Source organism: Microplitis mediator, chromosome 1, assembly GCF_029852145.1.
Source record: "Microplitis mediator isolate UGA2020A chromosome 1, iyMicMedi2.1, whole genome shotgun sequence".
NCBI lineage: Eukaryota > Metazoa > Arthropoda > Insecta > Hymenoptera > Braconidae > Microplitis > Microplitis mediator.
Window position 1 is genome coordinate 1732011 of NC_079969.1, and position 17078 is coordinate 1749088.

At 39.5% G+C, this 17078-nt stretch overlaps 3 protein-coding genes across 3 annotated transcripts in view; all 3 read left to right on the forward strand.

Moving 5' to 3' along the window:
* The window catches only part of LOC130676065 (cytoplasmic dynein 2 heavy chain 1), a 38029-nt gene extending 31879 nt beyond the window's left edge, over positions 1-6150 (forward strand). Inside the window, exons 13-19 of the mRNA XM_057482456.1 lie at positions 32-261; positions 319-1976; positions 2032-2541; positions 2597-3310; positions 3369-3736; positions 3809-4775; positions 5498-6150. Coding sequence (XP_057338439.1) covers positions 32-261; positions 319-1976; positions 2032-2541; positions 2597-3310; positions 3369-3736; positions 3809-4775; positions 5498-6094 — 5044 coding nt within the window. The 3' untranslated portion in view covers positions 6095-6150. The remainder of the gene's footprint in view (positions 1-31; positions 262-318; positions 1977-2031; positions 2542-2596; positions 3311-3368; positions 3737-3808; positions 4776-5497) is intronic.
* Positions 6151-8597: 2447 nt separating this feature from the next.
* Positions 8598-10646, forward strand: LOC130666360 (uncharacterized). Its single transcript, XM_057467259.1, has one exon. It carries the CDS (start codon positions 8633-8635, stop codon positions 10466-10468), a length of 1836 nt encoding a protein of 611 aa, XP_057323242.1. The 5' UTR covers positions 8598-8632; the 3' UTR covers positions 10469-10646.
* An 881-nt stretch (positions 10647-11527) lies between these two features.
* LOC130675490 (uncharacterized) lies at positions 11528-14191 on the forward strand. Its single transcript, XM_057481229.1, has one exon. The coding sequence runs from the start codon at positions 11568-11570 to the stop codon at positions 14133-14135; it is 2568 nt and encodes an 855-aa protein (XP_057337212.1). The 5' UTR covers positions 11528-11567; the 3' UTR covers positions 14136-14191.
* Positions 14192-17078: the final 2887 nt, after the last annotated feature.

Genomic DNA, 17078 nt, shown 5'->3' on the forward strand with positions numbered 1-17078 from the left:
ATGCAGATAAAAGAGAACTTTTTGCTTACAGATTGAGTCGAAAGGACCAGTCACGTTGGAAGTCGACCCTAAAACTAAAAATACCTGACCTGAAGACTGAAAACGACAATCTGTATATTTGGCGAGGTGGGAACGCAGTTCTTAGTCCTCTGGCTCCAGAATCTTGGAAGCAGGAGATACAGAACGTGATTGCCAAGTGCCTACGCGAAGGTGAAGCCATAGGAACTGTACTTTCCGATCATCTGCTTCAAATGACTGCCAGTAAGACTCAACCCAATCAACGCTCAAGTTTCAAATACTAATTTTTAAATTTCTTAGCTATCAGCTGGTCATTTGGTGCCGGATTTCGGGGGCTGGTGATGGCAGGACGTCCTGGAGGTGGCAGAAGATCAGCAGCACGATTGATAGCTTCAGTGTCTTCGTTAAAACTGATCGACTCAGGCCCAGGTCGTGGAAGAGTTTCTATCAAGGCAGCGGTTCAATCAGCGGGCATTGATGGGGAGCCAACATTACTACTGCTAGAGGAACATCATCTGCGTGAAAAAGGCGTGAGTAATCTTGCTGGCGCCTTAGTATCACGAGGAGAAATCCCAGGTCTTATGGCTCCTGATGAACTGGACTCACTGGTAGCGCCTTTGACTGACCTCGCACGAAAGGAAGACTTTACTGGTGGTCTTGATCAATTTCTGTACCACCGCCTACGCAGTTTCCTACGTGTCGTGATCATTCTGGACTCCACAGACTTGAATAGCATGGCCGTGCTGCAAGACGCGTTGGTGATCTCTGAGACCCCTAACGCCGAGTGGTGGACTCTAGAGTCCCGCCTCCAAGATCTCGGAGTCCAAGTGATCCCAGAAGCTTCAGACTCTCCAGAATCAACTTCTGGTCTCAAACATTTGGTAGAAACTCACCTGCATGCTCCACGTGCTCAGCAGTCTCCAGCACGCTTTTACGCGCTTCTGAATTCTTGGCGCGAACTTCGCACATCCTGGACCAGGGACGTAGAATCAAAAATCTCTAGTTTGGAGGCAGGGATTGGAAAACTTAAGGAAGCGGGTGATAAAGTCGCTAAGCTAGAAGACGAGGCCTCTAGACAGCGCAAAGAGCTGGAAGTACAAACAGGCCGAGCTAATGCAGCATTAGAACAAATCACTGCTACAATGCGTGGCGCTACTGGGCAACGTGGAGAAATGACGAGTTTGAAAGCCAATACTGAAAAAGAGAGTGTTGAACTTGCGCGTCGCAAAGTCGCTATTGAAAGCGAGCTTTCTAAAGTTGAGCCTTTAGTTGAGGCAGCCTCTCACGCAGTAGCAAACATCAATGCCGACGCTTTGGCCGAGGTTAGATCACTACGCGCACCTCCCGCGGCAGTTCGCGATGTCTTGGAAGGCGTCTTACGTCTTATGGGTATCAAAGACACGTCTTGGAACAGCATGAAGATATTCCTAGCGAAGCGTGGGGTCAAAGATGAAATCAGGACCTGGGACGCGCGACGTAGCACCTCGGCAAGTCTAGAAGCCGTTCAAAAACTCGTCAAAGAACGTCCAGAGTCGTTTGAAGAAAAGACTGCACGCCGCGCTTCAGTAGCTGCAGCTCCATTGGCTGCATGGGTGCTCGCTAACCTTCAGTATGGTCAGATTCTCCAACAAGTCGCTCCTTTGGAACGCGAACAGCGTCAACTGTCTGACAAATTAGCCGCAGCTGAAGCTCAAATAGACAAATTATCAGAGGGACTGAATTCAGTTGAGTCGCGCGTTAAGCAGCTTCAGGAACAGCTGGCCGAGCATTCTCGTGGCGCTGCTGCGCTTCAAGTCCGCTCGGAAGCTACCGAAGCTAGCCTGAAAACTGCCCGTGCGTTGTTAGAAAAACTGGACGCGGAATACCGCGACTGGGAACAGCAATTAGAGATGCTGACCACGCGAAAGACGAGATTGGATGTCGAAGCAGCTAATGCAGCGACGCTGCTCGTCTATTCGGTAAGTATCAGCTTTAAGTATCGATATTATTGATCTGAATAATCAAAATTGTTAGGAATCAGCCAAAGATGACAAATGGAGGCGCGAAGTCATTGATCTACTGGCTTCCGAACGCGAACGCCTTATTTGGCGGGCTCAGGACCTACCAGCAGACTCTGTCAGCATCGCGGGCGCAATCTGTGCGCTTCGTGGTCCCTTAGTGCCTCTATTTATTGACGCAAGTGGCGTTGCTGTCAATTGGCTGAAGCTTAATCTAGAAAATCAGCTTGAAGTTACGAAGCCAAGTGATGCCAAGTTCCTAATGACTCTAGAACTGGCAGTACGCTTTGGCAAAGCGTTGCTGGTTGAAGAAATCGTTGAGTTACCGTCGATTCTACTTCCGTTACTCCGGAGAAGATCGCTGAGACTCGGCGACAGGATTCTCAATGTCCAAGGAGGGTTTAAATTATTCTTAGCTACCAGACGCGATGAAATTGATTCCCTGCCACGCGAAGCTGATGCCGTGCTGTTCAAAATTACCCTGGGTGCTGGCACCCGTAGTTTAGCTGAGCGCTTCGTCGAGAAGGTAAGTTCTGGTATGTCGTTATTACAAAGTATTCTAATCGTTATCTTGGATTAAGGCGCTGCTGCAAGAGACTCCAGAGCTGGACAAGCAGCGTCGCGAAGCTCTGGAGCTGGAAGAAAAGCTCGCAGGTGAGCGCGATCAGGCACGAGTGGACCTGCTTGCTCAATTAGCTAACGCGCGTGGCGAGGATCTGCTTCAAGACACTTCTGAGTCTACGCCGAACTCTCTGCTGTCCTCACTGGAAGCCACGCAGGCCAAAGCCAAAGAAATAGCTCGCGCGTTGGAACAAAATAGTCAAAGACGCGACCAAGTGACTCAACGCGCGCGTGAGCACGAAAAATTAGCGAAGTTTGCCGCTCAGTTGTTCAAAACGGTCAAGTCGCTCGCGCTTCTCAACTCACTCTACGTTTTTAGCGTCGAAGCGTACACGGAAATTTATCTAGAGGCTGAGAAATACCGGAAGCAGTTAGTCGATGTAGATAAGAAAGAAGCCGAAGGTCTTATTGAAAAGAAAATGATCGCGTTGACTCTCAATTACTGCACCAAAGCTTCGTATCGCAAAGATCGATTACCCCTCGCACTTTATCTCGCTCTGATGATCTATCCGGTCTCAGACAATGAACGCCATCTCTTGTTTAAAGACTCCGCGATTCTAAGCCCTCTCACGCAAGACAAAGACCTCGCGCATGACAACGATGCATCCATCCCCGACTGGGTGCCGGAAGAACGGAAACCTGCTATGCGCGCTCTGGTTTCTTCAATTCCGCAGGTAAATATTCTCTTAAGCTCCCACTTATTCGAGACTTATGGTGCGTTTTACTGCTTAGCTGGCGCAGAGACTTCGCAATGAATGGCTAGACGACTTGAACACAATTTACAAGGACACGGCTTGCAGTTCATTCCAAAAGTTACTGATAATCCAGGCATTGAGACCCGACTATCTCAATACTGCGTTAACGAAGTACGTGACCGAGAAGTTGAGCATCAAAGACCTGGCGCCCAGTGCCTGGACACTGGAATCTGTAGTCGAAGGCCAGAAACGCCCGGTTCTGTTTCTGCTGTCACCTGGGGCGGATCCAGGTCCAGAATTGAGCAATTTGGCCAAGCGTATGGGGGTCGCTGGTGGATTTAGTGAAGTCTCGTTGGGACAGGGTCAAGTTGAACAGGCAGAAATGATGATTGACAATTCCTGCAGGTTAGATTTAGATTTTCAAAGGTCAGGGTTCTAAGTAGAACTTTTAGGTGCTAAAAATAACTTTTGTTACAGAAATGGCGGATGGATTCTTCTCAGTAATCTCCAGTTAGCCTTAAATTGGCTTCCCAAGTTGGAAAGTATTCTCCGAAATACTCCACAACATGAATCAACTCGAATCTGGTTGACTACCGAAGAATGTACGGGATTCTATCCCGGACTAGCGGGTCTGTGTTTAAAACTCGCGTACGAGCCACCAGAGGGCGTGAAGCGCAACCTCAAGAGATCGCTGCGTCAATTGCAGAGCTACAGGCCACAATCTAAAGACTCCGAGGGTATTTTCGTGTTGGCCTGGTTGCATGCGGTCCTTCAGGAACGCAGAAAGTTTGTCCCGCGTGGCTGGATCCGCGCTTACGAATGGAACGAAGCTGACTTGGAAGCTGCGCGTGAGCTCGTAGTTAATTACGCGCTCAAGTTCAATCCTGCTGCGCGCCTAGACTGGGAAGAGGGCCGCGGGTTGTTGGATATCGCGATTTATGGAGGAAGATTGCAGGACCGGTTCGATATGAGGGTTTTGGAAGCTATCATACAAGATCTCTGGTCCCAAGATGTCTTCCAAGGACGCCGAAGATTAGGGAAACTCATCAGTGTACCTGAGGCTTGTAAGAAAGATTCTATGAGAGTTATCGATCAACTGGCAGATACTGACGATCCGCTAGAAATATTTGGGCTACCGGCGAACGCGCTTAGAGCTTGGGAACGATCTGCAGCAGAGATCGTTATTACTGATCTGAAAGGCATGTTCGATAAATCTGTTAATACACCGGACAAAAAGTTATCGAAAAAATCTGATACTAAATTACAACGTGACCTAAAAAATTACTATGAACAATATTCATCATCGCTTTCTAAAATAAAAGTAACAACGACACCAACAAATCATCCAATTGAACAATTTTTCAATAATGAAACTCGCAATTATAATAAATTACTATCTAATGTAAGAGAAGATATCATCAACAATAAAATAATTACCTCAAAAGTAAGTCGATTATTTATAACCTCGAATTTACTGATGAAAATGTCATACGTTGGCAGCATTAGCCTTCGGTTTCTGCAGCATAATTTGCAGCATTAGCCTTTAGCTAGTATAGTAAACTTAGTAGCACTAATTTACGGTTTGTGTAGCAAAATTGGTAGCACTAGCCTTTGGCTTATGCAGCAAACGGTAGTATTAGACAAAAACTATTATAAAATTTGGTAGCACGAGACTAAGGCATTAGCAGAAGCATTGGTAGCTTCAGCCTTTGGCTTGTGTATAAGAATGGCAGCATTACCCTTTGGCTTATGCAAACTTGGTAGTATTGGTCGAAAACTATTACAAAATTTGGTAGCACAAACCTTAAGCATAAGCAGAAACGTTTTTAGCTTCGGCCTTTAGCTTGTGTATAACATTGGCAGCATTAGCCATTGGTTACTGTGGCAAAATTTACAGCATTGCCCTTTAGTTAGTCTATCACACTTAGTAGCACTAGTTTACGGTCTGTGTAGCAAAATTGGTAGCACTTACCTTTGGTTTACGCAGCAAACTTGGCAGTTTCAATCAAAACTTAACACAAAACTTGGTAGCACGAGCTTAAGGCATTAGCATATGCATTTTCTGCTTTAGCCTTTGGCTTACGTATAAGATTGGCAGCATTAGCCTTTGGCTACTGCAGCAAACTAAAAACTTTCTTTATTTCTAACCAATAATTTTTGTTTCAGACACCAAAAAAATGGCTTGACTACTGGCCATCAGGTTCCAAAGAAATTCTATCATTTATCAACGATCTGATAGCGCGCAGCAAATTTTTGTCATCAATAAATATAAATAATCTTCTCATAACCTCAAACGAATACAAAAAAATAAATATTATAAATTTAAGTTACTTATCCCGTCCCAAAGGTTTTCTAGCAGCAGTAAAACAATTCACAGCACGAGAATTATCCATTGGATTGAATGAATTAACTTTGAAGGCCGTCTGGCTGGACAATAACGAACTAACTTCTCAAAAAACTTCAAGCCATGATAAAGGAATTATTATCAACGGTTTACTAATTACAGGAGCAACAATCAGTAATGGAAATTTGGTTGAAGTAAATGATAAATCGTCGGCTGTCATCAATACTCCTCTATGTTTATTGAAATACGTCCGCGGTGATAATTACGTCACTAGCAAACAAGACGAAGGAATTGAGATACCGGTTTACAATAATCTACAGAGAGATGAACTGATTTGCTCATTGAAGGTTAACTGTAGCAGAGATCGGTGCAATGAGTGGATCAAAAGAAATGTTATTATTTATTTAGGTCTTAATTAATTGTTTATATGTAAGGAAAAATTGTAGAAAATATAGGGACCAAATAAAAAAATTTATGATACTAAATCTGTAGTTTCACAACGACCCTTCTGAACATGGGGTGAGGTTTCAAGGTTAAGTATCAAAGGGTTAGAAAGTTTTATGTAAATCTGCATCTCAAGTCTTGATCCTTTAGGGTCAGAGGATCTTGAAACGTCTACGTGTGAGACTAGTCGGGAGAGCGCGAATCGTAGAGTCCCGTGAGCGTGTATGAGTGACATGTGAGAGTAGTAGTGTGCCTGTGAGTACCCTTCTACTCGTTTGAATCTCGCGCTGCGTTCATCGACAGTGCCGTACCCTAGTAGCAATGGAATTGGGCAAGATTCTTTGGCAAGATACTTTGAGAAGCACTTTGTAAACAATTAGACAATTCTCGACCAAGACACTTGATCAAAATTCTTTATCGAGACTGGCGGCAGACTTGGGCCAGTCTGTGACCAGAATTTGACCAGATTCTTGGCCCAGAGTCTTGACATAGACTTGCGCGAGAAACGCAAAAGACGACGAGTGCGCACCTATTTCCCTCCTTTCCACTTGAATGTGAAAAGTATAGTATTTCAGTGGTTCTCATTTATAGTCTAGTGAACAAGTTTAGAAATGTTATTTTTTAACGATTACGCATTGAGTTTGTAGTAATGCCTAGAAAAATTGATTTCCAGAATTTTCTAGCACTTAAAAAATTTCGAAATTCTTCTAATAGATTAAGATGAATAATTAAAATTATAATTAAGGGGAGTAGAATTCCGGAAGTTGTGACAATTTTATAAAAAATTGCTTGGTCTTTAATAATCGTTTTTTAATTTTACGCTTCCTCTATTAATTTTTGAGTTATTGCTAATAATCAGTCTCTCGTTTTTTCTATTTGATTTTGACTTATAAAAATTGCTATTTATATTTATAAAAAAAATGTCTTGTCAAATTTAATGACGAATTCAATAAGCTGCCACTCGTATTTTTAAAAAAACTAGGTTAATTTTCTACAGAAAACTCACTTCTCGACTACAGTATTGTAAATGAAACTAATGTAGAATGAGAACCTCTACTCTATGAGATAGTCCCAAAGTTTAACAATAGATGGCTCCAGACTTCTGGTCAAATCTTGACCACAGTCTGGCTCAAGTCTTGACCAATAATCTTGGTCAAGAATCTGGACCAATTATTGTACAACTCTTGATCTAAAATCTTTCTAACGTATCTTGATCCATGCTGGCCCAAGGCTTTTACCAAATTGCTACTAGGGTAGATAGTATTGTTGACGTAAGGAAATAGTCTCCGAAAGTAAGGTTAGAAAAATTTATGAAACTTCATACATTGCTATGTATGCCCTCGCGGTTTTGCGAATGCCGTAAAAATGCCGTAAATTTTCGGCATTTATACACATGCCGTAAATTTACCGTAATAATTTGGTAATAATATGGTTATATTGGCCAGTTTTTTTCCTGTACTTATACTGTAGAGTTACCAGATTATTATAGTAAAATTACTATAAAAATGCCGAACTTTTACCAAAAAAATGCCGTAAAAATACTATAAAAATGCCGAACTTTTACCGAAAAAATGCTATATAAATACCGCAATAATGCGATAATTTTATAATAATAAAATCGTATTTTTTTGGTAATTATACCGTAGATATCCTGCGATTTTGTCAGATTTATCCTGATACAGTGAAAAATTGTAAAAAATTTGGTTTTATTTTATATTTGCTTCTGCGGTTAAAATCATCGAAAATGTGCAAAGTGTAAAATTTTATATTTTATTCTATTAGTTCACACATTTCTTATTGAAACAAAAGAATGTAAGTGAAAATAAGAATCCGGGAAAATTGAGGTTTTCAATTTTCTTAAGTTTGTTTGTATAGATATAAATACAATTAGTATCAACTTTCGAATAAGCGTTTTGGCATAATGGTTAACAGATCAGGCTTTAAATCATTAGGACTCGGGATCGAGCCCGCGAATTGGCGAGTTTTTTTTTTTTTTTTTTTCATGACAGTTATTGTACATATAACTTTATAATGTTATATATAATTATATATAATTAAATAAAATTTTATATAATTATATATAATTTTTGTTCCGGGTAGAACGGTTTAATACTGCAAAAATGCCGAAAATATGCTGTATAACTACGGTTTTAATGCTGTTAAAATACCGTATATTTTCTGTTTTATTACCGTAAATATTCTGAATTTTTTTCGTAAATTTTTGGTAGTAATGCGGCAAAAAAACTGGCCAAAATAACTTGAATAATACCACATTTATGCAGTATTTATACCGTATAAATCCGGTATTATTTCGGTATTTCCAATACCGCGAGGGTGTAAGGTAGGGATCTAAGCTGTATTCCCACGTGGATTTTTTAAATAGAATTTCTCAAGACGATGCTACTAGAGTAACATCTAAATTTTGTTATAATCTGATTACTAATTAGATTTCAGAATAAAACAATAATTAAAAAAATTTTTCTTCTGTTATATTAGAAGACAAAAAACAATTAATGATGAAAATATCGAATACTGTAAAACTCCTACTTGCGTTCTGCGCATTAGCGCTTTTATGTTACGTATTATTTCCAAAATCTCCTATTGACGAAAGTAGTTATGATCACAAGTATAAAGTAGAACTAGCCCTGATCAACCCAAAACTAATGACTTTGAGTAACCACCAAGAAATATTCAATGAATACCAAACGGAGTCTTACTTACAAACATTTAACAAACATTTTATGGAAGGCGATGTACCCAAAGTAGGAAAAATCGCGTCATTTGGTATCGCGGTGCTGGCAAAGTACGCCGAGGACGACCATTTGAAGGAATATTTGCGCGTAGCAGAAGATCTGATCCGAAAAATAAACGGCCAATTGGGCGCCATTAAAATAGGATCCGATCAAAAGGTTCCTTGGGGCGGTAATTGGTTCGATTTTTCTGTTTTATTGACACGGATGCTCGCGATGTACGAATATCTCGGAGAAGATAAAGAAGTAAAGACGATTTGTGGCCGTAGAATTATCGAAATAATTCCGGAACTGAACAAATCATTGGGCTGGACACGCAGCGACTTTGAGTTTGTTTATATTGCGATCCCGCGTCTGATGACTAATTATCTCAACGATCGCAAGTTGTATGACTCGGAACTTGAAGATCAAAAAGGCCTATTTGGATCGCTTAGTAAAGTTTTTAACCTAACCTACAATACTGAGGATGACGGCAAAGATGGTCTGTATCGGGACGGTTCATATCTTTACCACAGTGTGGCGACTTACTCATATTTAGCATCGCTAGGAAATTTTTATGGGACCGTCTACCGGGCTCTCGGTTTTGATGCTAACATAGATGCCAAAGTAATTGAACTATTTGACAAAATTCTTCATCCAGACATGGATTTTATACCCTACGGTCTGTTTGGTCGGGAGCCAAAAATAACTTGCACAGATATTTTGAAATATTACTGGCCAAAATATAGAAAAGATGCTAAATTGGGCGTCAATATATTTCCTTATATTGGTCTCGGTGTATTCAAATCATCAAAATTCGTATTTTCGTTGCGCGTTCAACGGCCTGACATTGCGGCCTACGAAAGCGATCCGGATAATTTTGAATTTCCCGCGGGATGGATTCAAATGCGTAAATTATATCTTAAAGGAGTTGATTACAGTGAATATAAAAATGAAATGAAATGGCCTGAACTTGAATTACAACCAGGTGTGATATCATTTGTCGATGATGAATACAATAAATTTGAAAATTTGAAACCTGTAACCGGCTCATTGGCACATTTATACCAAGGCGCTAGATCCTACATCGGACATTTGGCTGATGATGATAAAAACTTGTTATTTTGGATCAATAATTATAAATTTGATAAAATTTATGGTGATTCCGAGGTAATGGAATACGGAATTTGTACCGATAACGGTTTAGTAATGCGTTATTCTGTAGACAATAAACTAGGGGGTCGTGAATTGAAACTAAGAGTAAAAGACGATGATATTAAAGACGATTCCCGAATGCATATTACAACAGTTCCAGAATTAGATGAAAACGGTTGCTTTGTTTTCCGATCAAGCGAGCGGTATTTTTGGCGCCAAGTGTTTGATATAAACGTTGAACCTACTACAATATATATTGATTCGATAAATGGTATTTCATTCCAATTCAATAAAAAACACTTTGAAATTCGTTTAAGTGATGACAAGTGCCACTATACTATTAAACGTGGTCCTAATTTAATTCTTGCTGGCGGCTGGCATAGCGATCCTAATAAAACGTATGAGTTAAATGGTAAGAATTTCATAAGAAATCCGGATACCATGATGTATGAACTCGTTGAATAATTAAATATATATTCATTGGAAACGAATTTGTAATATTTTTTTTGTTTTGCTTCAAAGAAACCAAGGGAGGCAATGATCGTTCATTTGAGTCATGGGTTTGGATTGATTCTAGTTCCATTGCCCAAGACTCATAACGCCCATTCTGAGTGGTTAAGAATTCTAGTCGTATAACGCTCGCCAAAAAAGACTCTTTGGTTGCAAGAACTGGAAAACTGGCCACGATCGCCGGTTGACTTTTTTTTTTTTTAATACTTTCCTGTATATAAGAGGGCTATCTATTGGTCACTTCCTGGCGGATTTTTCGACTAAAGATGCCACCTAGGCAGGAAGTAGGGGCATCGCGCACGTATTCCTAAAATAGGTCAACAAACGGCTCCTGTGAAAGGGGTTCGGCGAGTGGGCAACCCCCGCCATTTTGTGCCTTAAAACATCATGGCGGCCACAAAAAGCTCGCAGATTAGAGATCACTAAGTGATGGATGAGAGCAAGTGTTTATAATGGCGTGTTCGAAATCTTGGTGATTATATTCCTAAGTGGAGATAGCCCTTATGGGTTGGGGAAGAACTTGGGCACCCCACCACTAATCCTAAGCAAGCAGTTGACCAGAGCTGAAGTCTGGTACCATGGGGGATCCATTCCAAGCCCCACTTCGACCAGAGATGGGAGGAGTGTTTGGGTCCGAATGAGGTCGGTCTCGTGGTGGTTGTTGGTGAGACATCCACATGCAATGCATGCCTAATGGGTAAGTTAATGTGAGCTTATGCTCACATTTCGCTTTTATAATATATGGTAGTGTTAAAGATAGGGACCACACGCAACGCGAGTATGCCCAAAAGGGCGAGGTATCGGCTTCCGGTCGGCGGAGGCGGACTTAGGTCCCGTTACATTAATTAATTGTGAAAGGGGTTCAGCAATCGAAAGTAAAGGATCATTAAATAGCATATTTACATCAATCAATTATTCTCCCATTTATTTACTGACTTCTAATAGATCATCAACTTTTCTAAAATAAAAATTTTTTTTTATTTTTTTTTTGCTTTATTATAGAAGACTAAATCGATAAATTCAATTAGCAAACAATAACTAATAATAAGTTACGATGATGACTGCGACACAATGGTTTATATTACTTGGTGTCACTATAATTATGGCTGCGTTAATAATCTATTCTAAAAAGTCATATCACCAACATGGCGGATCAGAAAGAGGTAATTCGAACGAAAGAGAAACAACAAATTTGAATGAGCCATCGAAGCAAAAGGATGTTGCCGTTGTGCCAAATAAACCAAATTCTGATCATCAAGCACCTGGTACTAATTCAGATGAACCGGAGATTGTAAAACCAGCGGCAAATACAAATCCAGATCCGACTAAACCAGCAGAAGTGAAACCAGCCGATGTGCAGACAGGATCAAACTCTGATCATCGAGCACCTGGTACTAATCCAGATGAACCGGAGATTGTAAAACCAGCGGCAAATACAAATCCAGATCCGACTAAACCAGCAGAAGTGAAACCAGCCGATGTGCAGACAGGACCAAACTCTGATCATCGAGCACCTGGTACTAATCCAGATAAACCGGAGATTGTAAAACCAGCGGCAAATACAAATCCAGATCCGACTAAACCAGCAGAAGTGAAACCAGCCGATGTGCAGACAGGACCAAACTCTGATCATCGAGCACCTGGTACTAATCCAGATGAACCGGAGATTATAAAACCAGCGGCAAATACAAATCCAGATCCGACTAAACCAGCAGAAGTGATACCAGCTGATGTGCAGACAGGACCAAACTCTGATCATCGAGCACCTGGTACTAATCCAGATGAACCGGAGATTATAAAACCAGCGGCAAATACAAATCCAGATCCGACTAAACCAGCAGAAGTGATACCAGACATAGAAGAAGAAAGTAAATTACCCGAAGTCAATGACATAGAAGATGACAAAACATCGCGGAAACAAAAATTAAGAAGGGCACTAAAGAATGATTTAACACTGGAAAATGGATACGAAACCATAGTTACCGGAATGGACGAAGATAAAGACACAACCTTTCTTGAGAACTTCACTGACAGTGATGATGTTATGACGATGAAAATTAACGAAGCTTCGTTGTTTGGCATCGCACTTTTGTACAAATACGCTTCAGACAACACGTTAACGAAATATTTAGGAGTTGTTGAATTTCTAATCGAACATATAGACGAGGAACTTCCAAAAGACAAAATCGAAAATTACCAGACTACAATCTGGGACTTTGATTGGTACGATATTACCGTTTTGTTTGCACGCATGCTGTCAATGTACGAATGCCTCGGCGAAACTGAAGCTGTACTAAAAATTTGTCGCCGTAGACTTACCGAAATGGGGCCAAAGTTGGGCGAAGGAACCGGACGGGCACCCGAAGGCGTCGATCTTGTTCATGTAATGATCCCGCGTTTGATCACCGATTATATAAACGACTTTAATTTGTATACAGATGAGATTAAAACAGACATATTTACACGCTTCCGTAAAGTTTTGGATGCATCCAAAATCGCAGATGACAATGGTGAAGACGGTTTGTATTACGACGGTTCTTATGTTTATCAAAAAGTAGCAACTTTCTCAAATTTAGCGAAATTAGGGAGCTTTTATATAAACATGTACCGCGCGATGGATAACAGTACAGAGATCGATGGCGTTGTAGTGAAATTATTCGACGAAATTCTTCATCCAGACATGGATTTCGTACCCTACGGTCTGTTTGGTCGGGAGCCTAAAATAACTTGCACAGATTTTTTGAAACTTTACTGGCCGGATTATAAAAGAAACGCCACATTGGGCGTCAATATATTTCCTTATATTGGTCTCGGTGTATTCAAATCATCAAATTTCGTATTTTCGTTGCGCGTCCAACGGCCTGACTTTGCGGCCTACGAAAGCGATCCGGATAATTTTGAATTTCCCGCGGGATGGATTCAAATGCGTAAATTATATCTTAAAGGAGTTGATTACAGTAAATATAAAAATGAAATGAAATGGCCTGAACTTAAATTACAACCGGGTGTGATATCATTTGTCGAAAATAAATACAATAAATTTGAAAATTTGAAACCTGTTACCGGCTCATTGGCACATTTCTGCCAAGAAGTCAAATCGTACATCGGATATTTGACCGAAGATGATAAAAACTTGTTGTTTTGGTTCAATAGTTATAAATTTGATAAAATTTATGGTGATACCAAGGTAACGGAATACGGAATTTGTACCGATAACGGTTTAGTAATGCGTTATTCTGTAGACAAGATAATAACGGGTCGTGAATTGAAACTAAGAGTAAAAGACGATGATATCAAAGGCGATCCCCAAATGTTTATAGACACATCTGAAAGTTTGGATGAAAACGGTTCCATTGCTTTATCATCAACTAAAGATTATCATTGGCGCCAAGTGTTTAATTTAAACACTGAGCCTACCACGATTTTAGAAAAAGGTTCATTCAAATTCAATGGAAAACTCTTCGAAATTCTCAAGAAGAGCGAAACCCACTATGTTATTAAACGTAATAATAATTTTATACTTGCCGGCAGCTCGATAAGCAATCCCTTTGAACTGACTCATTTGGAAAATATTAATTTTCTGAGGAATCCCAATACACTGATGTATGAAGTCCATGAGTAATTCGATATATATATTGGAAATGAATTTATAACATTGAAATTTTTTATTTTTCATTAAATACATCAAGGGAGACAATGATTGATCATTTGAGTAATCCTTTAAAAAATCCTATAGGTTCTTATAACTGTAGGTTAGGGTGTCCGTTATTTCCCTGATTAAAAAAGTGAATTGAAAAGTATTGAAAAAGATGAGAAATGAATCCTTTCGAATACTTTCTATACCCCAAGATTTTCATTTTGACATAAAATGAATACTTTTCAATCCCAAAATAATAAAAGAATTTCTGAACTTCCGAGGAATTGAAAAAGATTCAAATGAATTGAAATTTTTGAATCTTTCCGAATCCTTCTCAATACCTAAATTGAAATGATGAAAGATTGAATTCTTTTCAATACTTTCGACTTCCACTTTGGAATTGGAAAGTATTCAAACGATCGAAATTTCAATTCCATTTAATACTTTCCAAAACCGCCGAGGGATTGAAACGAATTGAAATAATTTTCAATACTTTTCAATTCACTTTTTTAATCAGGGTTACCAAATTAGATTTTTTTTCTTGGCCATAATATAAATCATTTATTTGTGATCCAAAAATAATAAAAAAGTTTGTTCTAATGCCGTTTAATCCCGCCTAAGTAATAATACATTCCTATTTTAGTACAATGAGCATAATTTCATTACTCGCTTAAAAATAAGTGTACAGCAATGACTAATACATATTTTTGTAAAAAATTAGCCGCTCTTCAAAAAATGTCTCTTATGTTTTTTTCGTGAATCCAACCATTTGAGAGATATTGAAGGTCAACCCTGATTAAAAAAGTGAATTGAAAAGTATTTAAAATTATTTCAATTCTATTCAATCCCTCGGCGGTTTTGGAAAGTATTGAATGGAATTGAAATTTCAATCGTTTGAATACTTTCCAATTCCAAAGTGGAATTCGAAAGTATTGAAAAGAATTCAATCTTTATCATTTCATCATCGGATTATTTAGGTATTGAGAAGGATTCAGAAAGATTCAAAAATTTCAATTCATTTCAATCTTTTTCAATCCCACACATGACCCGAAATGTGAAATTATTTAGGTATTGAGAAGGATCACGGAAAAAATTTTTTTGTGACCACAAGATAAGATAACTTACGGTAACAAAATTCTGCCTTAATATACGGATAACGAAGCATTCGTTGGGATTATAATGTTTTTGTAATGCTAGCAAATTCTTCGTTGGGCCAAGCAATGGTTTGTAACTGTAACAAAACTGTTGTGTTCCAATAAAAAAACTGATTTGTTAAAGTAACAGATTGAATTTGTAGCATTAACAAAAAATTTTGTAATCATAAGCTAAGATTACTTACGGTAGCAAATGCCTGCTTTAAAATACGACGATATTATTATAATAAACATCATGTGTTCTCATAACAAATCGACTTCTTAATTACGACACCAATTCATTTGTTACTATAACAAATTGATTTGTTACCGTAAGCTAATCATGTTTGTCATATTAACAAAATTTTTCGTTATCCCGTCTTTTGTTATCAGGACAAAATTTGTTTTTTCCGTGATTCAGAAAGATTAAAAATATCAATTCATTTGAATCTTTTTCAATTCCTCGGAAGTTCAGAAATTCTTTTATTATTTTGGGATTGAAAAGTATTCATTTTATGTCAAAATGAAAACCTTGGGGTATAGAAAGTATTCGAAAGGATTCATTTCTCATCTTTTTCAATTCACTTTTTCAATCAGGGAAAATTTGATTTGTTCAAAAAAATTGGCGTTTTTGTTTGAAATTTTATTACTCTGACACATGGACATAAAGTTAAGCTCTATGATATTTCTTGTAGGAAATTTATCGCTCTTCAGAAAAGGTTTCTTACACTTTTTTCGTAAATCCAACCATTTAAGTGATATTGAAGCTCAAAATCGATAGATTTAAAAAACAATATTGTTCGATTAAAACTCTACAACTCTTCAGCAAACAGATATATACTCAGACATCGCAGCTCATGTATATCTGAAATAGGTGAACAAACGGCTCCTGTGGAAGGGGTTCCGCCCGAGCTGTCCTCCATCTTTGATTTGGCTTGAATAATTAGAGCACCTCTAGGCTCGGGAAAGTAGAAAATCTATCAGGGGATGAACAAGCGGTTAATGGTTTGTTGGGAACCCGAAAGAAACAAGTGGAGGAAGCCCTTTACATAGGGTATTTTAACTGGGTGTCTTCTCAGGAAGGCAGGGGAAGAATCCACGGCCCCTGTTGAACAAGTGGTATGTCGACCAATACATGGAATTGGTACTATGGGCAAATTCATCCAAACCGGCAAAGGGAAACCGAAGCTAGGATTTGATGGGAACGGACTCGTAGTGGCTGTTAGTTCGGCACCCACACGCAAAGGATCTCTGATCCTAAGGGTAATAACATCCGCCAATATTGAGCTTGATCAATGTTTCGCATTACGATAGAAAAAAAAAGATTTCGCAGCCCGAGTAGGCCCATAAGGGCGAGGTATCGGCTTCCGGTCGGCGGAGGTGGACTTAGGTTCCGTTACATTAATTAATTTACATAGGGTATGAGAAGAAGTTGCACCTTACCACTAATCCTACGCAACCATGTTGACCAAAGCTTCACGAGTGGAATACCTCCGCCATTTTGTGCCTCAAAACATCATGGCATCCACAAAAAACTCGTAGATAAGAGATCACTAGGTGATGGATGAGGGCAAGCGTGTATAATGGCGTGTTCGAAATCTTGGTGATTATATTCCTAAGTGGAGGTAGCCCTTATGGGTTGGGGAAGAACTTGCGCATCCCACCACTAATCCTAAGCAAGCAGTTGACCAGAGCTGAAGTCTGGTACCATGGGAGATCCATTCCAAGCCCCACTTCGACCAGAGATGGAAGGAGTGTTTGGGTCCGAATGAGGTCGGTCTCGTGGTGGCTGTTG